The sequence below is a fragment of the Cyprinodon variegatus genome, unplaced genomic scaffold, assembly GCF_000732505.1.
Source record: "Cyprinodon variegatus isolate N-32 unplaced genomic scaffold, C_variegatus-1.0 Scaffold385, whole genome shotgun sequence".
In the NCBI taxonomy this organism is placed as follows: domain Eukaryota; kingdom Metazoa; phylum Chordata; class Actinopteri; order Cyprinodontiformes; family Cyprinodontidae; genus Cyprinodon; species Cyprinodon variegatus.
In genome coordinates, this window is record NW_015150838.1 from 630277 (window position 1) to 657224 (window position 26948).

A 26948-nucleotide genomic window follows, 5' to 3' on the forward strand; every position below is an offset into this window, starting at 1 on the left:
GTTAACCTACATTTCAGAAAGGCCAAACTCTGGAATCTAAAGACTCTGAGCTCAGGAGAGGTTTTTGATCACCACCTAACAGGACAATCGAACAAGACAACTTGTTGCAAAGATCTATGACCAGAAGAAGCGTTTATAACCCCTGCTTTGGTACTACAGTGAACACATTTGAGTTGACGTACAATAACCTTATCCCAGAATATTTTTTCTTTGTCACTGCAGTTCCCTCCACAAAGCCAAACACCATTTGAAAAAAGCGAGTATAACGGCAGCCTGGACCCCTATCGTCTCAGAAACACGTCACAGAAAATACTGTATTTTAAAATAATAAATTAGCAGCCAGCATCTTGTTCATGCAAACAAATGCCTCCTAACTTTAAGCTGGGAGAATGTCCCATCACAGATGAACAGGTGTTGAATATATGGAGAGTTAAAGTTGCAGGACATCAGCCTTTAAGTTCTGGGGTACGAGACTGGTGTTATGAATGCAGTCAGGATGGTTAAAGTTACTCTGCTAAACAGCCACAACTAATCCTTTGTGGAAAAATTGCTGCTACATTTCCCTTTGTTTTTTTTATATATTATATTTGGCATAAGTATGTCATTCTCATGTTTGATTTCCATTTTCTATTTCCGTTTATCCTAATAGGTACGGTCATTGGGCAAGAGTTACCAAATGTCAGGTTTGTGGACTGTGTGGGTAAAACAGCATCAACCGAAGTCAACATTTATTATGTTGTAATGGCAGCATCTCTGTCCATTTTTTTATTTGATGTTATTGCTCATTGCCCTTTTTATTATTTAAAGCAGCTTCATAAATTAAGCTTCATGCAGAGAATTTGCTTGTTCTAAAGAAAATGTTGTGCTTTACAGCGACCCAAATTCTTCTTACAACTTCATGGGAATATTGCTGCCCGTTTATTTAGCCATTGGACAATTATAAATTCCCAACAGATCAGAATACATTTGATATTCAACAACATAAATAGCAACACTTTTTTAAGTTTAAAATGTAGACAGCTCTCCTTGGCCTGTAGTATAAAACAGCCAATTCCCTGTATAAATTTGTTGACCGTCACATTCAGGACTGCTGATCAACCCTACATAGATGAGACTTAAAACAGGAACATCTTTTACATAATGCAGAAGCAGACATATGCAATAATGGTCCTGAAATCAAGGTTCCTCACTATGAATTAAAAGTCCAGAGCATGTCTGTATTTTTAGAAGTGACCCACAGGAAGGGAAAAAAAAGGAGACAGCTAATAGAAACTGGGACTGTTCTGTAAATCACTCCCACTGTGTGCCCTCATTAGTCGTACAGCTCTTTTATTTTGGGGGACGGAGGCTTCTTGTTTGATCCGGTTATGCAACAGGAGGGGCTGGGGGGGGTATTAGCCTGTAATGTGATAAAGTGCCATGTTCGCTGGGAGAGTCAAGCTAGTGGATGCAAACACCCCATGGTATGGTGCACTGCAGACAGTGAATGTGCACTTAGCTTAAATGTGTTTACAGAGGTCTCAAATACGCAGTGTTGTGAGTTTAATGAGGGTGACACATTTCCTCCATACTCCTCCTCCTATTTACAACACCGTAATACAGAGAAATTACATTCTTTCATGGTGTGGCAAAGCTGTATGCATATCCCGTCTTTTCTTTTTCATGTGATTTAAAGCCCTGATAACGTCCCAGGAAGCTAGAGACACACAGGCTAGGCGTCCTACTGGAGTCTGTATACTGTACTGTGGGTGATCAGAGGTCCATGGATGCCTTCCTGCTCTCTGTGAAAACTCTCCAGGCAGTTTGTCTGGCATAGAAAAGACTTGTCCCCGTACAGCGCATTGGGGGTTTCTTCTGCTCCAAACTAAAATGAACAACATGTCACACACACCCTTCAAGATGCCAGCAATCACTGGGCACAGATCACCAGAGGGGATGCAGGAAGTCAATCATTTGCCAGCACTTGGCGTGTTGGTTCATAGTAGTTAAGGGCTGCACACTAGCAGATAAGTCCTTTACTGAGTAACAAAGAGGGCACAGAGCTGACAGCACCATCATTCGCTATGAAAGACAAAGCTCCTTTTTAACTTGCCGCATAATTATTCAAGATGCTGCCTGAATGATTTGGCATGCCAGACAACATTGTCCAGGGGGCCAAGTGTGCCTGTTTATTAAAAATGCACACCTTTTAGGCTCAATCGGTCATGTTTCACATCAGTTTCAATGGCCCTTCATTAAACATCTAAGGCTTGTGTTTTTATTAAAGGTTACGGGGTTAGAGCATGCTACAACTTATGCTCTGCATTCCTGACATAGTCCAAATAGGAAAGCCAACTTGTAAAGCCAACACTAGCCTCTGTAGTGTTGTTACTGTATCACAGCATTTCTAGATACACTGACAGAAAGAGGACTGAATGTGCCCAGACAGCTGCAACACAGAGCTAAACTGCTGGAGCCATTAGGTTAATAAAAAATAATAAAAAAGCTGAAAATAATGACATAAGATACTTAATCATGAGGAAAAAATATACTATATACTCAAGTCTTGAGTATATAGATGAGGTCACACACCTGTCTGACCACACCTGACCCCCCCCCCCCCCCCCCCAACCTAGAGATTAAAGTTACACAACGCCTGTTGAATGGGACCTGCCATTTCCAGCTGTAACACTATTCCACTTCATTGAATCTAACAAGTCCCTTTTTAAACCAGCATGTATCTAAAATGGGTCCCAGCATGAGGCTGGATCCAGGTAATGGCAGGAACTGCTATCTAAAGTATGGGTGAGGCTGTCAAATAATTAAACCTTCATTTCAGGGCTGATGCTTCTGATTTTTACCCCGTATTAAAGCAGAAATAGTTGAAAGATACGCTATAATGGTGGATTATCTGCTACAGGTTAGAATCAAACGTCCTTTGTAGAAGAACAGGTAAAACGAGCGTGTCCACTCACAGCGCTGGTTCCTGATTCAAAGGCTCGATGTTCCTCACAGTTTTTTCCGCTTCGCTTCAGTTAAAGGTGCTTATTGTTTCGCCGGTGGCTCCTTTTTTCCCCAGCTATTGGGGAGTTCATGCGGCTTCGGCACTGCTGTTGTATCAAAGCCCATCCCCCATCCACACCGCCAGGGAGAGACCGATTTAAAAAAAAAAAGTTTACTCCTTTCCACCTTCACCCTCAGCGCAATCAAACTTTCCTCCGGGGGTCTGGGTGGGAGTTTAGTCCGCTTACAGCCCCCTCTCCGCAGCCGCCCGGCTTTGTGTCCACAAGCGGCGACTTCTCGTCGGGGCTGGGAGTTTGAACAGGGGCGGTCGGGAGGTATTATTTTACCCGCCTTGGAGCTCAACTCTGCTGCAGTGCTGATCCAGGAGCCCGCCCCTGAACCTGAATTCTGTCAGCCGACCTATCCGAAAACACCGCCCCTGTTTGCGGCTTTAGAAGCACCGTGGGCACCCGGCTGTTCGACCAGAGACCACCGAACACACCAAGCAACACGTTTTTATAAAGTTAACCAACTTACAGGAAACACTGACCTGTAAAGAGATCTAAAACTAGAGGAACTAGGAGATGGGTTGAATTGCTAGCATGGAACGGCAGCTCCTACATTTCCCACAATGCAACGAGACAGGAAGACTTCCACACACGTTCTGCCCAGTACAGGAAATACATTAAATATAAAGATTAGGGTGACAAGATTTGGGTTTCTGAAAAAGAGGAAACTTTTTTTATGTTAAGGGAGGGAAGTGCTACTATTATTAGATTTTTTTTGCAATAAAAAAAAAAAAGGAATATAAATGAGTTTCTCATCCAGAGGCGTAGCCAGAACATTTTTATAAGGGTGGCCAGGCAATAACCAATGTTCCCTGAGGGGTGGCCGAAAGTCCGTAGACACCAGAACCTCAGGGTCAATCGACAACAGGAAAATTAATAGGAACAATATCCATATTTTTTTAATAAAGACAAACTATACTTTCCTTCAACCTTTGATGATAAATAGACGCATAAATATTGAGACTTCTGTGCTTTCTAGATAAAAGGTATAGTGGATACATTTCTTTGAGGTTTAAGTTCTGGGGCAAAAATTTTTTCCATTGTCATTACTTACCTACTTTTATCAATAATAATTCTGCATAAAATTGATATTTACAAGTACTAATATCTACATAAATTGATTATTTCATATGTTTTATTAAAATAATTGTTTATCAATAATTTTACTGAAGACTCTTAGATGACGTGCAGAGACACATCATTTACTCTTTACCTCATATAACACAAAATCTAATTCTGAAAAGAGCATGAATTCTGCACTTATCCTTAATGTCAGTACATTGATGTGCACTAACCACAGTGTTTTTGTTGTAAAGTAATTGCTAATATATGAAAAACAAAAATATTTAAAATATTCTACTTGAGAGTATTACTCTTGCCACCATCTGTATTAGAGGGAAAACTATGGTAGGGTTGGCCACAGGGGTGGCCAATGATTGGCTAAGGGTGGCCATGGCCACCCCTGGCCCCCCATCTATCTCCACCCCTGGCCTTATCAGGCTAATGTAGTAAAACAATTTCAGAAAGAATTTGAGTCAGTAGGTCACATGACCTGGAAGCTATTGAAGAAAGGTCCCAACTTTCGTCATTGAAAATATCTTAAAAATTTAAAATTGCTTAAAATTGCATAAAAGCAAGTGTGCCTTACATATGTTATCTATTGGCATGACTTTATATTAGTTATGTCTTAGCTGGTCATAAGATGTGGAATTTATTGATTTTTGTTGACGGTCCCTAACTGCACCACCGTGTGTGGGAGGAGGGAGCAGCTGAGAGACGCTGGCCGACATCGGAGCCCCTCATTCAGATCAACCGTAAGCTAGATCCCGCTGACTCCGCGGAGCTTAAATATCTAATATCCAACTTCAAACTAACTTCAACGTGGTGCTAACGGCTCGGTTCTGCTGCACTGTAGTCAACCAAAATCCCGGACGATTTTGAAATTCCTCCAGGACATTCTTTTAGGTATGAAAACTAGGACATCTCCGGAAAAAAGAGGACGTCTGGTTACCCTAATAAAGATACGTTCATATTTTTAACCTACTGTCTATAAAATAAAAAAAAGGCTGTGGAAATTTTGCTTAAAGTTTAAGCAATCAGCACAAAGAAATTGTCTCGGATAGGGCAGATTTTGATTGGGGGCAACCTTGAACATATCACTAAAAACTGATTTTTTTAATCACTGAAACTGATTTTTTCATAAAATTAAAAATAGGGAAGGACGAGTTGCATGCTATATTTGCATAAATTCTTTGTCCTTTTAAGTGCCTCTAACAATACCACAGTCCAATACTTATGTTTTAAGTTAGGACAATACAGTTTTTTTTTGTGTTTTTTTTTAACACAATCTGCATGACTTCAATTGATTATGTGAAAGATAATGTGAAAGTCCATCCCATCCATGGTTCGGCTTTTACTTACATGAAAACAAATATAACAAGTTTAAAATAAATACAAAACAGAGCCGTTGAGTTTTATTTTTACAGTAACCTGATCTACACATCAATCCCCGTCCCACAGAAAAAGCAGTTTGTGCCACCTAACAATTCCCAACAGATTTGACATGAGTCACTAAACAAGTAGCTCAAAGAGGAAGTGAAAGGTGGCTGAACACTGGAGGAACCATATGATGAAAACATTTAATTAATAGTTTGGACGTTTAAAATTGAGGAACAGGACTTTTTAGGACCAATTCTCTTAATTTAAAGAACCAGAAATGCCAGCATTTTCCTACTTCTAAAGCTGAATGTTACTAATAAATAATTTCAATGCAATGCAAATGAAATAAAGAAGTAAGTTGCATACTGTAGAGGTTGCAGAATCAGATTCAATAAAAAATTGGATGGAGCATACAGTCTACATTCATACAGATATTAATACTCTACATTATCATCTATAATGCATGGACATGTCGAACAGTCCTGAGAGGAAGCTTTGATTCAACTCTTAAACAAAAGTTTAGCAAAATGGTTCATTTCCAAGGCCCAGTCCCAATAGGTACCCTCTTGGCCTTGCAAGTTAAATTCCAGCTGAGGGTTCCAGTGCTTAGCATGTCCCAGTCATCCAGATCGTTCTTTGGCACCCTTGATCCATATTTGAGCTGAGCGCACATCAAAGAAGACTCCGGTGAAGTATAACTCGTGTTCTGTCAGAACAGCATATGTTGTCAGATCGGCATACATTGTTCTAATACGCTTGCATGCACATGCGGAACATGGAACTTTCCCACAATGAGTTTATTTTAACCTTTAAAAAAGAAAATCAGCTTTCATTATAATGTTATTTCTTAGATGTTGAAACGGCCAAACATGATTGAAGTTTCTGGGATGTTGAGAGAAGAAGCCTTTATAGCCAAAACCATATTAGTCAATATTAATTTAAAATAAGTTACTTTAGTAGTAAAGAAAAATGTGTTTAATATAATTGAAAACATTGGCTGTGCTTTATATTGTAAATCAGAATTCAGTTAGGTTAGATAAAAACTAAGCGTATGCCAGAGATGGGGCATCTGGAGCCAACAACGCATCTCTATGTCATGTGTTTTTTGCTCTAACCCCTAGATCCCTCAATCACTATATAGAGTGGAGACTATATAGTGAACTTTATATTCGGACAGATGATCACTTCTTCTCGCTCCCTGTTCACCAGCTTTGTTATTAACCTCCGCTGTCGGGTAGCGACAACCTATGGTCAGAGCGGGCCGCTGTGACATCAAATCCCATAATACTTTGCAAGGAGAGCTCTCCTCGTAAAGCATTCCAGGATATATCTGCTTGTCTAGTGACCATGGACGATCACTACTTTTCAGGTGCATTGTGGGAAATTTCAACTCCACTACGTTTTCATCCACTAGAACAGAGGTCACTGATTAGTGGACAAGGGTCCAGATCTGGACCGACCTGCTGGCTAATCCGGACCCAACCTGATTTAAAACATTTATAAATTACTGCATGTTCTCTAACGGCAGTGTCTAACTCCACTGGTGCCGCTTCTCTTGTTAATATGGTAAAGCCCTGTGGCGCCTGGACCAGGCTACACGTGATAAAAATTAGCCAATGAGCTGTCAGTCTGGGTTGATCCTGCTAGCTACTTTTAGACACAGCAGACAAACCTGTGGCAAGTTGGTCGATGGGAAAGAAGGAGCAGAAGAAGAGAAAAAGAGAGAAGAGAGAGTGTAGACTGCTGGACGAAGCGCGGCGAACTGGTGAAACATAAGTGAAATGGCGTGCTCAAAGATGAACCTGCACATTTTGAGTATGTTGTGCTAAACCTACTGCTGTGAAGCAGGATTCTCCACCATGGCCATAATTAAAAATAAATGTCGATCCAGGCTCACAAATGAGTACCTTGATATGTGTTTGATAATTTGTTGCCTATCAAACGCAGGTTTAAATGTTTGCAGGGCAGCCTAAAGCCCACTACTCTAAATTGTCTATATACCAAACTGGAAGATTGTTCTCTAAAAACACTTTAGATTTAAAAATGGAAAAATGTTCTATTCTTTTAAAAAAATATATATTTTTAAAAGTCAATTGAGGCATTAACACTTCATGTTATTTCAGTGTTAAATTTTGTTTCAAGTAACAGATTATAATAAAAACTGTCTTCGGACCTTTAGTGGTTTTTGATTTTGTTTATTTGGACCCCATTGATTTTTAATTGGTTACCCCTGCACTAGAGATTCAGATGCTCATTTAAAATGGCGTAACCACTATATAGTGCCCTATATAGTGATTAGAGAGGACATTCGAGGACATAACATACTATTATCAGTTATACTACAAATGTGAAAAATATAAATGTAAAAAGAAAAAAAATGTAGCGCTGTTTTATAATTTTTTGGCAAGGCCCCCACCATGTTGCAGTACTCCAAGTGGTGATGTCACAAGGTCAGCTGATGCTTCAGCTAGCAACATTGGAAATACCAGCTATAGTGTACAACCATAAAACACAAGAGAAATTTGGTATGATGGAAGATGAAGCTGAAAAAAATCTACATCACATCCTTTTGAGCAAAACTTTCACTCCTCCCCCTGAATTAACAAGCGGGATGTACATAAAATATTTAATATAATATTTTTTTCCTTGAACCTGTTTCACAAAAAAAGATCCCCTGCCTTTAATTCATACACAACCTCATCCACTATGTTCCTCAGGTAACTGCATTTGTGTTGAATTTGAAAAATTCTAATTAATTCAGTTTCAGTTCAGGAACACTAAAAAAGTTTTATAAAGTACACATGTAAATTGTGTACTTTAAATATCTTTCCATCTGCTAATGTTGATAAAATATTCATCATAAAATATCTTAGTGACACACCGTAAATTTGGTTGCCTAGCAACTCTGAAAGCAGGAGGCACAAACCTGTGAAGTCTAAATATGATCAATTTTAACATCATTTATTCTGATGTGTATATTATCTATTTTAGGAAAACAGAAATGGTAGAAAATCCAAATTAATATGGCACCATTATGACTGATCCAGTGCAATACTTCATATGAGAAAGGTTAAGGTAAAACCAGCATAAATTATTCTTTTTGATCAAGATAAGGATTATTTGTTTTCATTTTTAATGGGCGATGTCAGCAAACAGGACATGCCTTCAGTATTTTTTGTTTTGATGATTTTTAGCGATACTGCTAACAAGGTTTATAGGACTGGATCCAACTCTTCCCTTGGCTTGAGTTTGAGGACAGCCTTATGTTCTGTACATATTGCAGAGGGCAGATTTGGGCAGGTATTTTGGCATTTGTGATTGGAAACCCCCATTGGAAAAAAGACAGACTCATCAAACAGGAATTATTACCAGAATTCTTATCTTTTCTTTTTTTTTTTTTTTTTTTTTAAATGGTGCTATTCAAAAAACTTCACAATGCGCTTTTAAATATTTTCATTTAGGAGCACTTGTGCTCATGATAAAAAGCCAGGCATATAGTCCTGATGCATTCTGTCCCATTCTGTATGAAAGAATGGACTCTAAAAGATTTTTTAAAACACTTTCGTGTATTTTTAAAGCTTCTTGCTTTTGTAAAGTGTTTTTGTATCTGGGCCTCATTTTGATTAAAATGTATTGAAAGAAATCTGACCAAAGTGCCAGTAAACAGGTAAGAACTTCATCATCCTGGCATCTCAATGGTTTTGCAGTCCACAGCAAAAAGCTCTTCGGATGGGAAGCGAAACGTCTTTAAACTTGGAAACAAACTCCAGTAGATTGTTTTTAACTTTTTCGGAATTACTATGACCTGGATGAATAGGAATCTTCACCAGCAAGTTCAGATGATGATCCCAGTTGGTTTCACTGATGCTAGACATCTGTAAAAATTTAGCATCCACAAATGCTCAAACTGATTAATAGTTCAGCATTTAGATCTTAGGGAAAGGTGAACTAAGTTACAATGTAATTAGGTAGGATACTGAAAATTGTAAAATTTTAAATGTAGGGCTAAGATTTAAACTATTAGTAACCACAAGCTAAACCTCTATTTATAAATCTTTTCATTCTAAGCCTAACACTGCAGTAAGCTATAGTAGCTTTGTCAGCATCTACTGTTATGAGAAATGAACTGCAAACCTGATTTAAAATAGAATTCAACACCTTTACCGAAAACAAACTGCAAGGTGATAAAGAACAAAAACTGTAGTTTTGATACAGCTGTTGTTTTTCATAGCGGAAGAGTCAATTTAACTTAAGAGGTTAAGTTGCTAGGTTGATTAGCTATTCAACATCCCAACGTAATGTTGGTCCTGTTCCACCCGTCACTTGCACACACCATGGTATGTTAAGTGTAAGCTAATCATGTCTGAGACAACATAAGCTGCTAATGAAAGCCAAAACCCAAGGAGCCACCATCATAAAGCAGGACTTTTTTCATCATATTAGCGACTTGGATGCAGATGGTATATAGTGAAACAAAGATATGACCCACAGCTTTCCACTATAAAAGCTGATTTTTGTTATGAGCTGGTTTAGATGGACAACGCAGCTTCATCCATGCTTCTGACTTGCAGCATTGATTTGCTGCAGATTTTACCCCTGGTAGACTTTTCTTTTTCTCGTTCCTTTGACGAAAAGCTTTATTTGAAAAGCCATGCACTCAGAATTTGTATTTTCAGTGCATTGCATTATGCAACAACTTAATGATGCAGACTCAAGTGACAGGCAATACACCAATCAAGTAGAAACACTAGAATGCAGGAGTAAAGACAAACATAACAGGTAAAACAACCAAAGACATCAAGATAGACATCTTTAGGGCTGTTTTCAAAAACTTTCTAGGTACTTAAAAATATTATTTTATCTAATTCACAAACGTTCAAGAGTTTAAAGAACTCCTAGGAACCCTTTGACATGCTCACAGACTTGGTAATTTTTTTTTATTTTTATTTTTTATGTTGGATGCCTTTTCTAAAGCAACCAGGATTCTAACCCAGCTCCCCTACAATAAAAATCTAAAATGCAATCAAAATATTTGACCTCCATTTTTAGGACAATATACATTGCCTGGAAATTTATTACAGATTTTGTTGGGATAATCAAGAATAATACAAACCTAAGTGGTTATAAATTAATTATAAATGGAATTTATTAAAAGAAAAAAGCCAGGTCCATATGTGATAAAAAAAACAAAACTGCTTTTCCACTTATGGTGGCAGTAAAAGGATAAAGCGCATAAAATGTCAACCATACTTTAGGCCTTTGAAGAGATATGAGAAGGAGTTATGTGAATTCTGCTTTCATTACAACAGAACTCTGGTCTCTCATGCTCTGCTGCTAAACACACAAATGCTGGTTTGAGGTGCTGGAGTCTTGACCGAGGCACAGTGTTGCTGATGAAACATTAAAACTGCAGAACTGACGGAGTAATACTTCAGCTTCAGTGTCCTGCTTCTTTGAACTCTATTATTGAGAATTTTTATCTTCATATTTTTTCTGGCCTATTGGATAATCACTGTGTGACCTCAGCAGCAATCACGCTCTGTTTTTAAGCAGCAAGGACAGCTATAGAACCTGTCTGCTTTTAACTGTCACAACAATTTTCCTCTTGCAGCATCTCCAGCAGAAGCAGCGAAGGTTAAAAAGCCCCCATCGCAGCATGCAGTGTGGGTAATTTCCCTCATCAAGCAGCAGATTAATCCCATTCAGACTTTTTAAAATGATCTGCAACCATATCTCACACACAAACATTTCATCCCACCTCTGTGCCGTCTCATTTCATCGCCTCACTTTCCTCAGGCTACTCTAAACATCTGATCTTGAGGACAAAACATCTGCGTGAGGACAAACGACACTCTGTCGTGTCTTTTGTAAACTCACCATATGTTTATGAGTAAACAAAGGGTAGAGGTAGTTGGGCAAGACTTACGTGCACAAAGCCATTGGTGAGTTTTGCCTGATTGTTTCTCAAACCGTAAACATGCTAATCTGGATTTAAGCAACAGTAACTAGCATTTCAGCAAATGGTTAGAGTGTAACATAGTCAGGACGATGCCAGCCAAATTGAAAACTATATAAATGAGCAATAAAAGGTGAATAAACATTTCACTGTGTTGAACTAGAATTTTTTTTTTAATCATCTTATTCTTTAAAATATAGTTTTATGTTTCTGTGCTTATCACAAAAAGAAAATAAACACTTATGTTGCTTTATTTTAGATAAAATAGTATTTAATATTTAAAATTTCAAGGCAGCTCTGACCTGCTGACCATAAGCCCAGCTACATTTACTGCTGCATGTGCTTATCTGTTAATACCACCGCGTCCGTTCAGACATTTTGAAAGGTGATATGTTTAGTTTACAAGGGCCAACGTGCTAACATTTCCGTCCCAGAGAAGTCCTACTAAAGTGGTATTTGACACCTACACCTACAGTTGCCCCTGGATCCTGAGAAAGCAGTGGATGCAGGTCAACATGTGTGAGCAGTGCTATAAAGCCTAGCCAGTAGTGGTGGTGGATCCACTGACATATATCTAGCAGGTTTAACAGTAATGAGTTACATAATTATTGATTTTGTTTGTGTTATCCTTAAAGAGAGTCAGACCAGCCAGCTCCTCCTGCTTTACAAACAGCATTTTTGTTAAGAGATCAGAGTGGTGAACCTCAGACGAATTGAAACATATCCACATAGCTGTTCAAAGTAATACCATATTCTTTCACAACAATAAGTGAGTGGTTGCCTTTACTATACACGGTGGAATAATGAGATGCTTTTTTATAAGCAAATTTTTGCTATTAAAACAGAAAGCTGTAATTGATTTTTTTTAAATTGAGGCCAATCTCTGTAGGCCTCCGAAAAAATTAACTTTAAATTAGCTCTAAATTTAATAGACAATTTCCGGCTCTAATGGGACTAATATGATGACAATCCGCACTGTGGAAATTGTTTTACAAGTGAAATTAAAATAAGCACTTAATGAGGACTCAAGGAAAGATCACTGGGGCTGGAAACCTGTCCAAACCTACGACTCGTTTCAAAAACCTAACAGCTATTAAAATAATCTTTTACTGCCATTTTTAGCAATAGGGTTAATTCAAAAGTATAGAACAGAGATAAATTAATTGTACAATATATCACTACATACAGGAAGAGATCAACTGCCTACCTTCAGGCCTGTACTGAGCAATGATGGTGACAGTCTGTCCCGCTCTCTTCAGGGCTGCTGCTGCTTGTTCATGAGTGGCGTTCCTAAGGTTCACTCCATTCACCTGCAGGAAAAGTAGAGCTCTTTATGAACAAATATTATTTATATGCGTCTTTTTATTTTTTTCGATACTTTATGCGACATACATCTATATTCATACCTTTTCATTTTGATACTACTAAATAATATCCAGTCTAAATTAGGGATGCACCGATCCACTTTTGTCACCTCCGATACGGTACCGATATTTGAAGTTTAATGTTGGCGATACGGATCCGATACCAAAAACAGCACTGAATTATTAACTAAAAAATGCTTTTATTGTGTAAAAAAAAAAAAAAAACTGGGATCATTCTTATGTGCATATGATTTGACTTCCCTTTTCTTACAAAAAAATAGGAATCAACCAAAATATTTAATATTTATTTAACAACTGTACACAAAATCTTAAACCAAAAGTTCTCTGACTTGGTCAACATGTAAAAAAAAAGTGTCACATGTTCATTCAGTGCAAATTGAAATCTAAAATCCAGCGCAAAATTCAATACAACAAAATACATTATGAAGGAGCTAAAATTGAGAAATTAAAACATCTTCAACATGTTGATTTCTAGACAGTCAAAATAAAACAGCCATCAGCTCTTTACGATGTTTAGTGCAAATGGAATTTAAACATCCATTATAAAAGCATCTGAATAAACCAAGAGATTCTCCTGCTTGGTCAAGTTAGTGGTGTTATAGTTTTAAGATGTAACATAGCATAGAGTTAGAATGAATAGATCGGCCGCTATATCGAGTCAATTGTCACCAATACCGATCTAGTTTTTTTAATTTATATCTGGATCGATACAGATAAAAATATTGGATCGGTGCATCCCTAGTCTAAATGCAGCTAATTAAAAGTGCTGTCACACATTTTCCTTACATTATTCAGTACTTTGTGTTGATTTTTTATGTTAAATGTAAAAAAAAAATGTTGAAGAGAGAGTAATAGTTTGAATTATACATTTCAATAGTTCTTACTTTCATTTTCCGTAGATATTCTAATGTAGGTAAGTACATTTTTAAATACTTATACATAATTTATTGTTAAACAGCCAGCAGAACTGAAATAAACGAAGGTATATTTTTAAACATCACTGGATTTTGTGCAGACAGCAGCTTGGCTCTCAGAGTTGTTATGGAGTTAATGTCTTGCTCAAGGACATATCTGCGTGGGCAGGTGTTTGCAGGCTTTCTGAACACCAGGCCACCTTTAATTCTGCCATCATTATTCTGACAGCAGGAGCTCGCTGAAAATCTCAATCCCTCCACCTAGTTAGAGTTGTGGATGAGGGCAGACAGGAAGCCTGAAGTTAAAAGACGCACCGATAGGATCCGGTCCCCCCGCCGCAGCTCGCCACTCAGGTCAGCTGGCCCTCCAGCCAAGATGAAGGAGACAAAAATCCCCTCTCCATCCTCCCCGCCGACGATGTTGAAGCCCAATCCGGTGGAGCCCTTGTGCAACACCACCTTCCTCGGCTCCCTGCCAAGGAGAAAGAGACGGTGTGAGGGTGAAGGGCAGGACAGAGAGCAAACACAGAGAGAATACCACAGGAGATCGATTTATGCAGGGTGTTTCCATTGTTGCTTTGTCTGTGTTGGGTACCAAAATATTAAGTACACCTTTTACATGATCTGCAAGCAGCAGAACAGAAGATCTCTCATTCTGGATACTTTATTTATATTTAAAATACTTTCAACAGAACATTGAAATGATTCATGTGGAGGGCTGTATTGAACTCTGAAACACCCATGCAGTTGTCCGTTTGCTACAGAGGCATGCAAAAGTTTGGCTGTTCAAAGGTCAAAGGTCAAAACCTGATCCTTTTTACTCTAAACATAATAAACAACTAATTTACAAGAGAAAAGTAAAACTTAAAAACAGATATCTGTTTCGAAAGATATTACAACTTAAACACAGCTGAAAACAGACATTTTCTTATAGCTGACTGATATCAAATAAAAAAAAAAAAACCCAAAACAACTTTCCTGTTTCAAGTCACTTGGCAAGAGAGATGTTTTTTTATTTATTTTTTATTAGTTTTATACACTTCTTCAAATCCGGAAGATTGTAAGCACTAAGACTATATAGCTTTGGTAAGCTTGGGAAAGTGAAAATATTGTGACTCTAAAGGCTTTAGACAACATTTAAATTAAACTAATTTATCGTCAAGCAACACAGGTTGTCATTGTCACTGCTCCATCGTCATGGTCAATTCTGACATCAGCAAAAATTACAGACAGGTGTGAACCTTCCGTATCTAGGTAATCCTGCTGACTGAAGGTTGCTTCTAAACAAGTTTTGTTCTGAATTCTGTAAACCAACTCCAGAACAAAAGCAAATGAGCTTTTCTCAGATGCTGGCAGAAGCTGGTGAGAATTAGTGATTATCCACCGTTAAACAAGTCCTGAACAGACCAAACAGAGAAGAAACCATTACTCTAAAAGCAATATAGAAAAAAAAAAACAGATAACACTTTACAAATAGAGGAAAACACCCTAATTTACAAAAACATGCCCTGTGTGATATGACCAAACTAAAACTGAATCATAAAATTTTTTTTTAAATGTATCCTAATTCCTAAATTTCAAAAAGGTTCAAAACATCTCTTGAAATCTTCTTCTGTTATTTAACTTAGAGGCCTAGTTTTGGTAGAGGGGAGGTTCTAGACCAAATTTACCAGCGGTCCAGGGTGGTGTTAGCTCACAAATTCACACAACATCAAACCAGTTAGCAGTTTATTGTTTGATATATAATAAATAAGATGCAGAACCAAAAAGCCCCCGGAGTTCAGCAGAAACCGGATACAGCAGATAAAAAAAAAACTGACCCTACGACTGAAGATTTAAAGTGCAACACCCTAATTTTTTTAATGTTGTTTTTATATATACACACATACATAAAAATGTAGTATCACACCTTCAGTAGCTGTCTAACCCATGAGTTTGAATAATCCTAACTGACCTTTAAAAGTTACATTTGAGCAGAAATTATGAGATCAACATAACTTTTTGAACGGCTAGCGTAAATGTTTGGTTTCAGCAGCCGTTTTTAGGACTGCATTGATTAACGTGATGAAGAAACCACTTTGAAAAGTTGTTAAAAACTGTAATTTTGCAATGTTTTTAAAATAAATAAATTACATCTGAAACCCTTCATTAAAACCTGCCAAGGACTCTGAAAACTATCATTACCAAAAAGCACTCAAAAAACACAGACCCTCCGCCAAGCAGTACATTTCTCATTCTGACGTTTAGGGACCCTTAAAAAAGCCCTAAATCTGCATCACACTCCTGATCACCACAAACATTCCATAGGTTCCAAGTTAGGCTCAAACAGACTACAGCATTTTCTGTAATATTGATAAACTACAAACAAACCAACTCAACATCAAACCAGTAATAATGACCTACTGTATGTAAGAAACAAGGCTTAAAACATTCCAACAAATATATTCCCCTAGTATGTAAACCAATCAGAAAACAAAGATAACAGGAAACATAGCTAATCAGGTACAGGCCTGGAGATTCAGGAAAATGTTTGACTGCTGAAGATTATCATGTAGATTTATCCAGCAGTGTGCTGGAGGTGTATCCCTCCGCTTGGCATCACTGCTTGCATAAATATGAGTCATCAGAAGTCAAACATTCATGTCTGCTGTCGATGTCAGATTGTTGGTAAAATGCTAAATGTCAATTCAGGGAAAGAAAAAAAAACTTGAAAAGGCGGCAGCTTGTGAAAGGGAAAATGGTTTTTTAACACACTATAAACTGGTTCCAGAGCTAATCTCCCATCGGTTCAGTAAAACAGTCAGAGAACCAGTCTGGTGCTTCTTTATTACATGATTAAAACTGCTCTTCAGTACATGTTTGATAATTTCTCTACTGTATCTGAATGTATAAAGAGAAAGGAGATTAAACGAATTACTGTATTTGTTGCTTTAACCCCTAAAACACATTACAAGCAACGGTTCAAGCTCCGATTATTATTCTCTAAAAACAGACAATAATTAAAAGAAAACATCGTCTGACTTTTTATGAGTGCAGTAGCCAAGTTCTTGGTCTGTCTCGCAGATCAAAAGCAGAACCAGCTTTGCCAAAGAGATTAGTCTGCACTTTTACACATGGAGCTCCCAACATCTTAATTGGTGTTGATCTGTATCAGTAGGCCCTCAGCTTCTGAGGAAAGGGATTGTTTCCTCTGCAGCAGCTAAAGCTTGGCAGACATGTTGCTTTGGCTGAAGGAAATAGAAAACATAAGGTCTGAACTGTTGATCTGAATGGTTCAAATTTAAAAGTCATCAACGCTGACTAATCAATGGTCAGCTGGAAGGTAAAACAAAAACAAAACATCTTTATCTGACTAGCGATCAGCCCATACCAGAGGTCTACCAGGTTGCACTGAGAACAACACTTCTTTATGTGGATGTTGTTACTATGTGAAGAAGACTCATATGTTTATGCTACTTATTTAATCCTGAACTTTAATTTGTTACTGGTTTCCCTAAAGAATAGACCAGAGGTAACTAATTAAAAATCAGCGGGGTCCGAGAGCAAAGAAAATCAACAACCAGTGAAGGTCTGGAGACGTTTTTAATCATAATCCGTTACTTTAAACAGAATTTAACACTGAAATAACATGAGGTGTTTATGCATCCATGTTATACATTGACTTTTTAAATAATAAAATAAAATAAAAAGAACATTTTCCCATTTTAAAATCTAAAGAGGGCTTTACCAGATTAACAGGAGAAGTGGCACAAGTGGAGTTAGACACTGTCGTCGGACAACATGGTGATTTATAAATGTTTTAAGTCTGGTATAGACTTTTGAATGACCTAAATAATTTATGTCTATGATTTTTTTTCTATCTATTGTCTCTGATTTTATGCAAGACAATCCTGTTTTACTTGATGTTTGCAGTTTAAATAAAATCAGAGAAAACAGAGGAAAAGAAAATTATATTTTCAAAAACCTGGTGAGAAATCTGTCCAGATCAACCAGACTGCAGAAGGGCAACATAGAGAGTGACTGAAAGGAAAAAAACAAACAAGCAACTAGGTTGCTTTCTTCTATCTTCAAGCTTTCAGCCTCTGTCTGCTATGGAAGAGGCTGGATTTGGAAATGCTGGGAGCCCTTAGGAAATCTTAAGGTTTAATATCTAGCTTCTTTAGGGAAGACTTACAGGGAGACTAAGGAGGTAGAAATGTTTCAGAGAATCTGAGTTAGTTATTTTTTAATATGAACATCTGTACATTCTATGTGAAAAGTTGAAAAGCCAAAATAAATACATGAAATATGTTCAGATAGATACTCGTACCAAACAGTCAGATACAAGCAGTCATTCATTATGTGTGTAAAGGTTTTACCTGCAAAAATCTGTAACATAAGACAAATTTAGTATTTGTAGTTTTAAAGGCAAACTGCCTTTACTTTTGCTTGAAATAACTGAAAACTAATGTAAATCACAAATGGGAGAAGGATATGCTTTTGTTAGCTTTTCATATCATCTTAAAAGTGCCTTTAAAAAAAAATTCAAACAGTTTAAAATCAACAGGTCAAAATAAATACATGAACTAAAAAACAAATTAAATCTAAAATCTCAAGATTTTCTGAAAACATCTGTTATCAAAATGTCTTAACACAGTATTCTCCTGGTCGAAGGAAGTGTTACTTTGAGCTGACTATGCAAGAACTAAAAAAGTTGTTTCAAAGTACTCCTTTCTATCTCACAAGGTTTAACCTTTTAGCAATTTACAGGTTTTTTTTGAAGAGTTACATTGTTCCCTATAAATCAGTAAAACGAATAGGTGCAAAGAGCTGTTATCTACTGATAACCAGCACCCTCTGCTTATGCATGAAAATGTACACATGCGTATGCACTCAAACATGCAGTAAAATCAGTGCACGACAGTAAGCCACTACCCAAAGCTCTCCTTTAGCCTCTATGACTCATCCTCCAGCAGGCTGCTTCAGCTTTAAGATGCTGGGGCGTCCAAACCACTGCTTCAGTGCAGCAAAAATCATGCTTTACACACACACTGATGCACACTCTAGGAAATCTAAGATCTCTCTCGCATACACATAGACACTTCCAATAGATAATAACATATTAACATTCACCGCTGTGCACAAAAACACACACAATTTCCCCTAAACAGAAAAGACAGCATGTCTCCCATTAGAGGTCTTCCCAGCCTGCGGTCTACAGGAACAATTACATCTCATTCCCTAATGGCTGCGCTCAGACTCGCAGTTAAAGACAGTTTTTCCTGTTGAACGGCAGCCGGGGAAACGATCCAGACTCTCAGATTTATCTTAACAGTGACTGGAAAGAGAAAACTCAAATAGCTGCACTTTTGCTTTATTTTATTGGGAGAGATTCTAGCAATAAAGTTCTGTTAAATGAAATATACAGATTACTTTATTGCCTTGGAGGTGAGCTGCTTGGGGACTAAAACAACTGCAGGGATAACATTGTGTAATGCTGGTTTTAATGTCTTAAACAGATTTGAAAATACACAAAACAAACAAACCAAAAAAAAAAAAAAAAAAAAAAGAAGGACAATGAGCTGTGACTCCTATTAAATATGGCAAAGCAGCCGACTTGCCTTCAGTTCACTTGGACTTAAAATAACCCCGCTTTCCATTTTGAGCTTTTCATCTCAGCTTCAAAGGCACGCCGATCTCCATGGTTACCTTAGGATCCATATCCGGTGCGTGCTTCTGAAAGAGCATTTCCCCACTGTGTGCACAGGCAGCCTCCTCACCAGCGACATGGAAGATGAGATGTTGACCGTGAACATGTTGGTCCAAGCACATTGTCCGGCCCACAGCAGCTCCAGGACCCCTTCTTTGACTCTGACCCTCCGATGAGAGGAGGTCTACACTTCAGGGCCTCGTTCTCCCTATCTAATCCTCGTGTGCTGTGATGAGAAGCAGCTCCTCTTTGAGCCATGGCAAGGCACCATAGTTAACCCCACCGCTACCATGCAAGCACGTTTTCTCTGTTCTATAGAAACTTAGAGAACATTCCAACACTTTCATCTCCTATCAAGCCGAACTATCTCCCTGCCTCTGCTGTGAAGCGGTGGTGGCTTCAGCCTTTTATAAAATGGCAGACCAGCATTCCTGCCTGTCAGCTCACCCCTCTGGAGACTAGGCAGATAGATTTCCAGAAGCTCCTTGATAATTTTCAGGAGTTTAAACAAGCTGAGCTGCTCCCAGTTAACCTTTGGTCATTTCTCAGCCTTTGATTTGCTGACCTGGCTGCATGCTGTTCCAAAACCTAAAGTTCCCCCTGGAGAGATTATATACAGACCACTGTGAAACATTTCAGCAGATAAGGACATCTTATCTGAAGAATGCTTGTATTCTTTTTTCTGTTTGTCCTGTTTGTCAGTTTTAAAACAAGAATGGCTGTAAACTATTAATATTAAATGCAGCAATAAAGCCTCCTCTCTGTATCTCTAGTCCTGCTTCCCCTCCCCTCCTCTCTGCCGTTTTTATCCATGCCAGGAATGTAAACAGTTCTAGACGGGCAGAACCCCTTTCTCTCTGCTTAGCCGTCTTTATAATTCAGAGCCTGCCTCCTCCTCCCTCTTTGCTTCAGCTTGCTGGTTGGCCAAGGCCGTCGCAGCTCAGCACTGAAGGCTGTGAATGGATATCTGGGCAGCAGGGTCCTGCAGGTCACGCTACCCTGGACACAGCACAGTAATTGGCTCTGCTTGGCTGATTAATGGCGGGCACTGCAGATGGACGCCATTTTCAGACACTTTATCTCTCATTTTCTTTAACAGATGACGTATGTACTGTACGGTCTGTGCTGCACAGATTTCATTTCCCCCACACGGTTTCTCTGTACTGCTCTTTTCTTCTAACTTGACAGTGACATATCTGTTCACTAGCAAGGTGGAAACTCAAACATTATGTCCCCCATCTGTGACAGATTTGAAATCAGTAATTAACACCTGGGATCTGTCTTTAGTGCGTTTGAATGAGTTGAACCTGAATATCCTTTTTGTGCATTCACAGCCTTTTAACGTGCGAAGCAAACATGAAAGCGGCTCTGCTGAGGGAATTCTTGCAGTGACCAGTTAGATATGTTTGTGAGAAAAAGGAAAGTTATTGACTAGTTTACCTACTGCTGGCAGACTCAAGACTGGAAGACCATTGTTTTCACCACCCCTTGCAAAAGTATTCAGAACTGTTGAACATTTTTAAATGCTGAAAATTTTACACCATTGTCAACATTTTTGACTAATTCATAGTATTTCGATTGGTTTGGACTCAGCCCCATTTACTCTGATATCCCTAAAAAACTCCTGTGCAACCAGTTAGAATATAATCGAATAGAACATTTTTTGGTCAAAATGGGGAAACTTCATTGCAAAAACAAGAAGATCACAGAAAATAGAATATAAATGTGTATAAAAAACAAATAAAGACTAAAAGGCTGAAAAGGAAGGGCAAAACCTGTAAACATAAACACTGTGTGTTCCCTCCAGAAGTAACCAAATTAGTAGACACAGTCCATCTCTGTGTAATTATCCTTGGAGGTTTGGTAGGGAAACACAAAAACCATCAAGAAGACAAGGAAGGAAGCAAACAGGTCAATGATAAAGTTGGGAAGAAAAGAAAAGGAATAGAGCATGGCATAACTGAACACCGACCGAGAAATAGCTGTAGACAGCAGATTATTAACCAGAGACCCGTGGGTTCACCTGAGAAGCTGCAAGTTCTCCCCGAGCTCAGAAGGGAGAAGTTGCTAAAAGAAATAAAAGCAATACCCCTTATCTGACCTTTATAGAAGGGTGAGGAGATGAAGGCCTCAATGAAACATGTTTGCAGTTTGCTTCTATGTACAAACCTAAGATGGGTACGGAGTGTTGGTCAAGACCAGTGTTGAAGCTTTTGACCTACATGGCAAACAAATTTAAAACCACCGACACAGCAAAACAGGATGGTGGCAGCATCATGCTTTGGGATTACCTTTCTTCAGCAAGAAGGTTTGTTTTAGACGTCGAAAACTAGACACATTCTCAAAACACTTGCTTTATTAACTTCTGTTACATAAAAAAATTATGGATAAATAAAACTGCACACCACACTTTTCAGACTTTAATTCATTAAAAAAATTTAATCATATATCATTTCCACCACACAGTTGTAGAGCATTTTTTGATGGGAATACCATCTTATCACAGAAAAGTAGATTAAATATTGTGGTTTTAACTTGATATGAAAAAGATAAATCGCTATGATCAATTTTGCATGGCGTCAAAAAATGTAAAAGTTTTTTTTCTTCGGAAAACTATCCAAAAAAATCTCCAAACAGTAAAATTCAATGTAAATCACGTCACACAATTTAAGCTACATTAGACTGGATTCCATTTATTCCATGTGGCTTATCACTGCTTTTCCTAGACACACAGCTTAATCCATACAGTTTAAGTGTTATGGAAATAGAAATGTTTGTCCTTTTTAAAATCTGTAAGACTGAATTCCCTTTTTTCTAATTCTAGTTCTGTTTTTCTCATCATCTCTGTTATAAACAGAACAGAAGCCTCCAACTGATGTCTCTAAATTATAAGTAAGAAACCTTAAGCATTTTCAAGTTTCTTAAACATTTCCTCAAGACTGTATGCAGGATTTAGCCTAATAAACCAGACTAATTGTGAGTTTAAATGTGTAATTTAGTCTGGCCCCGATAAATGAGACATCAGTAGATTTTTGATGAGAACAACCCGTTGTCTTTCAAACTATGTCTGTTCCTATTGACCAATGCTCTGACCAATGAGTGCAACTGAGTGTGACGTAGTAAGCATGACAGAAAGCTGGTGGGGGAGTGTAAACAAACAGCCTGTCTGTAAAAATGCGAATATGTCCTTCTTAAAAATGAATAAGCATAGAGCCTCTTCCTGCTCATGTTTCAACCAAAACCTCAAGTCGAATCCTTCCAAAACTGATTCCAAAGCTGAGTCAAACGAGAACTGTTCAATAGTTGTTGCCATCTTCCTTGTTGTGCTTTCTCCAGCGTCATGCAGCTTTGACGCCCCGCCCGCTTTGCATCCAGAAATTCAAAACGCATCTCTAGTCTACTAGGCTATGCAGGATCTGCTGTGGAGCTTGAACTTTTTCAGATAGCGTTTAAGGCATAAAGAAGTATGCTTACGCTAAATAAGCATAAACTTTTTCTCACTGGGTCCAAGGTGGTCAGTAATCAGATAGATAGAGAGGAATGAGGAGAAGGTGAAGGTATCACGGACGGGGCGTGAATTTAGGCTAAAGGCTGATACAAGCACATGATTAATTTCTCTCAACTAGTTGGCTCTACTACTATGAAAACCTTCCATCTCAAATATTCTTGCTAGCTGGAGCCCCTGGCTGGTAGAAATGCTGTCTGCCCGTTAGTCTCACAGAGCTCAGATGCTCATCTGCTGCGACTGGCTGTCAGACGTGACGTCCTCTGAGACGGTGCTGTTTTTTTCCTGATGGCGCAGAGGTGTGTGGATGGCTGTGTGGGCTGTTCTCATCCGTGGAGCTTTTTACAAGGTCTGTGCGGGCGTAGGGTGTATACCCCAGCAAGGCATCTCTGGCTGTCAAAACCGCGCACTGAGCCTATCTGCATGTTTGTCCGTTTGTCAGGACGCTATGAGCAAATGTCTCTGCGTACAGTATGCATGTGTGATTGGAGCTGGCAGCATGGGTGATGAGAGGGGTAAGACCAGAGTGCATGGCCTGATTTTCCCAGTGTGCTGATGAATCATGACAGCTGCAGGATTGTCTGCTGCTGCTGTTCGTCTGCTGGTCTGTACTGGATCGGGTTTTTTTAATCGCCCGCTGGATTTATGGTGGGCTCTTAAGTTTCAATTTTCATGGATCCTAATCAGAATGATTTGAATTTCCTCATCGGCTGCCACTTCATTTCCCTATTCTCTTGGTCCCTGATCCATCTTTTCACACTTACCCAAAAATACATACCGGAATCAGAGCATGCAATGTACGTTATACAATAAACGCTAAATTTAACACTAGAAATGGCTCACATGGAAACATTCAAGCATTCATCCATGTGGTGATGCACAATAAACACAAGGCTGTGGAGAGAAAAATCAAAATGCAGAGGGGGGGGGGGGTCTTTTGCACATTTGGTGCTGCCAAACAGAAAATAACCCACAAACCACTGCCATAAATATAACAAGCAGCACAGAAAGAGGCAAGGTCTGAGAAACGCGCACGGTTTTATCAATGCCTCCTGACAGATGGAGTCGGGCAGCTTGTAGGTGCAGGAAGCCCTTTCGGCTGCGCTCCTGCGGAGATGTGTTTGTGAAGAACAGGTATGGCTCCATTTTACGCTGGAGCTGAAAGAAAGAGTGTTTGGAATTCAAGGCAAGAGGATCTGAAGCAATTTGATGCTCAAATATCCATTTAGAGGCAGGTCAAAGACAACTACACAATCCCAAAGAAAGAAATAATGATGTAATATATTTAACACTGATCCACATTAAAAAAATATATTGCCATGGAGTTGAGGTTTTTTTTTCATTGTTTTTTTTAAAGGTTTTGGAAAACCATCTGCATTAGTTGTCGCATGTTCTACTGTCAAAGTTTCACTCATTCATCCACAGCCTAAAGTTAATATCAGGTATTTTCTCACAGTATGAAATGATTAGAAACTTTTATTTTTTCATTGCTAGACATTACATCTGTTTCCTCTCTTAGATCACATAAAATGTCAGAATACCGATCCATCCTACTGACACATCCAGGGAAGGGACATTGAGATAGTGGACACCTACAAGTACCTAGGTGTTCAGCTGAACAACAAACTGGACTGATGTCTGTTGGAATGCAGGGGGTTCTCCTAAATACCTGATATGACCGTTGTGGCATCAGCCATCTTCTATGGAGCTGTCTGTTAGAGCAGTGGCTTATCTGTAGCTGAGAGAAAGTGGCTGGATTAGCTGATCAGGAAGGCCAGCTCTGTGATTGGATGCCCTCTGGACTCTGGTGGGAAAGAAAAGGACCCTAACTAAATTAACATCTCTGTTGGACAATGTCTACCACCCCATGCATGAAGCTGTTGCAGAACTGGAGCTCTCCTTCAGTGACAGACTGCTGCACCCTAAATGCACCAGGGAGCGTTATCACAGATCCTTCCTCCCAGCAGCTCTAAGATTCTTTAACCATCACTGTTCCCAGCAACCTTAATGATTTGTTACATTCATGGTGATTTTACACAGTTTCTGTCTTATTCAGTTAAATAACATGATGCTGTCATTTTGCACATCTCTGATGTTGCTGCTATTTTCAATTATCCACTACTGTAAAAATGTTCCTAGCTGTATATTGGATATTTATTATCCAGGTGCACAGTATTTTATTGTTAAAACACTTTACAGTACAGTATTTCATTAGTTTACTTTTTAACTTCACTATTATGTTATTCTTATACACTTATCTAAGGTCCACATTTGTGTGACGATTTGTTTTTCCAATAATCTTTTTGCTGCTGTAAAAACACCAGAATTTGCCCTTTTGGGGACAATAAAGGAATTTTCTATTCTATTCTAATGAGAAAAAGTATTTGTTTAGAGACTTTTTTATTTCTTAAAATTCAGCGATCTACATACACGAAGATTACAATTGTTTTAAAGACTTTGGGAAAGCACAGGTATGCCATGACTCTGTACTCTTCAGATTAAATTACAACCTAATTGGACGCCTGTGGGCGTACCTGTGGGCTAACACCTGACACACAAAACGTCTTTGTGTTGCGTAATGCAAAAATAGAACGAGCAGGATATTGGAGGAAGAACTGTGGAGCTCTGCTAGTCTGGTCCTCAAAAAGTAGTGGGGCTGGCAGCATTATGTTTTGTGGGTGTTTTGATCCAGGATAGTCTAGAGCATGTCACAAAAATCATACAAGAGCATCAAAGCAATATCTCTGGACATCAAACAGGTCAGTAAAGCTTGGAAACAACAGCTTCATTTGAAAGGACAAGCATATTGTAAATGAGCTGCAGAGTGGCTTTAAAGAAAACATGACCCAAAGTTAAATTTGTTAATAAATAACAGACTCATTGAGCAAGGGTTACAGAAGCTAAGCTTCTTGTTGTCTATTTGGATAATAAACTGTCTTGGTCAAGACACACATGAAGCTGTTGTAAAGAACATGTGCAGAGCTTTAGCTATATTGAGAAGATGTAGCAAATTTTTGCCAGCTGATTTGACTAAGCTTATAGATAGAACATTAATAATTTCTCAACTTGACTACTGTCAAACAATATGGTCAAATGCAAAAAGAAAAGATTTAGAGAAACTTCAAATAATGCAGAATAAAGCTGCCCGTGTAGCATTAAATTGTTCTTACAGGAACAGTATAAATACCATGCATTCAAATCTAAGCTGGCTAAAGGTTCATGACAGGGCACTAGCTTTGCTATTATTCTCAACGTGGAAAATCTTAAAACTCCAGAGTCCACTGTTTCTCTTTGTTCAATTTAAAAATAATTTGGACTCTCGTGGTTATGCCACGAGACATGCAGCTGAAGGATAATTTGTAATTTCTAGGGCGAAAACTAATTTTCTCAAATGCACCTTTACTTACAGAGCAATGAAAGAATGGAACTCATTTCCATTAATTCTCATAAAAATTTGACATAGGTCTGCTTTTAAAATGCAACTTAAGAAGTTTTTAGAAGCAACTTAAAATATAAATGAAATAGTTTCATCTTCTAATTTATTGTAACTTATTCATAAAATGTTAAAATTTTCAATTTTAAATTGTAACTTTCCCCTTTTCTATGAATGTTCAGTCTTATTGATATGTATATGATATTTGTCATCCGTCAAACATGTTTGTGAATTTACATTGTATACTGTATTTTAATGATGTGGACCCCAGGAAGAGTAGTTAGGTGTAAAGCACAGCTAATGGGGATCCTAATAATAAATAAACAAATAAACAAAGGCACACTACGGACTTTGTGACCTAAAGAGCTTACACATATGAGTTATTTTAAATGATTCCTCAGGCCAATACACAGCGCTTGACACTATGAATGATACGAGCGAGGCTCCCCTCTTGAAATACCGACTATGTAAGTACGGAGATTACGCACCATCATTGGCCAGGTCATGTGACCTGGAAGAACATATCGCTTAATGGCTGCAGTCTCTTATATCGTCATGGAGCTAAGGCTTTTGCTCT

General features: G+C 38.4%; 1 protein-coding gene across 8 annotated transcripts in view; it reads right to left on the reverse strand.

Moving 5' to 3' along the window:
- dlg3 (discs, large homolog 3 (Drosophila)) overlaps positions 1-26948 on the reverse strand; it is a 131022-nt gene that overhangs the window by 18792 nt on the left and 85282 nt on the right. For all 8 annotated transcript variants that reach the window (XM_015387090.1, XM_015387089.1, XM_015387094.1 and 5 more), the window contains 2 exons: positions 14060-14216; positions 12653-12755 (listed from right to left, as the gene is read on the reverse strand). In XM_015387090.1, the coding sequence (XP_015242576.1) occupies positions 12653-12755; positions 14060-14216 (260 nt within the window). The remainder of the gene's footprint in view (positions 1-12652; positions 12756-14059; positions 14217-26948) is intronic.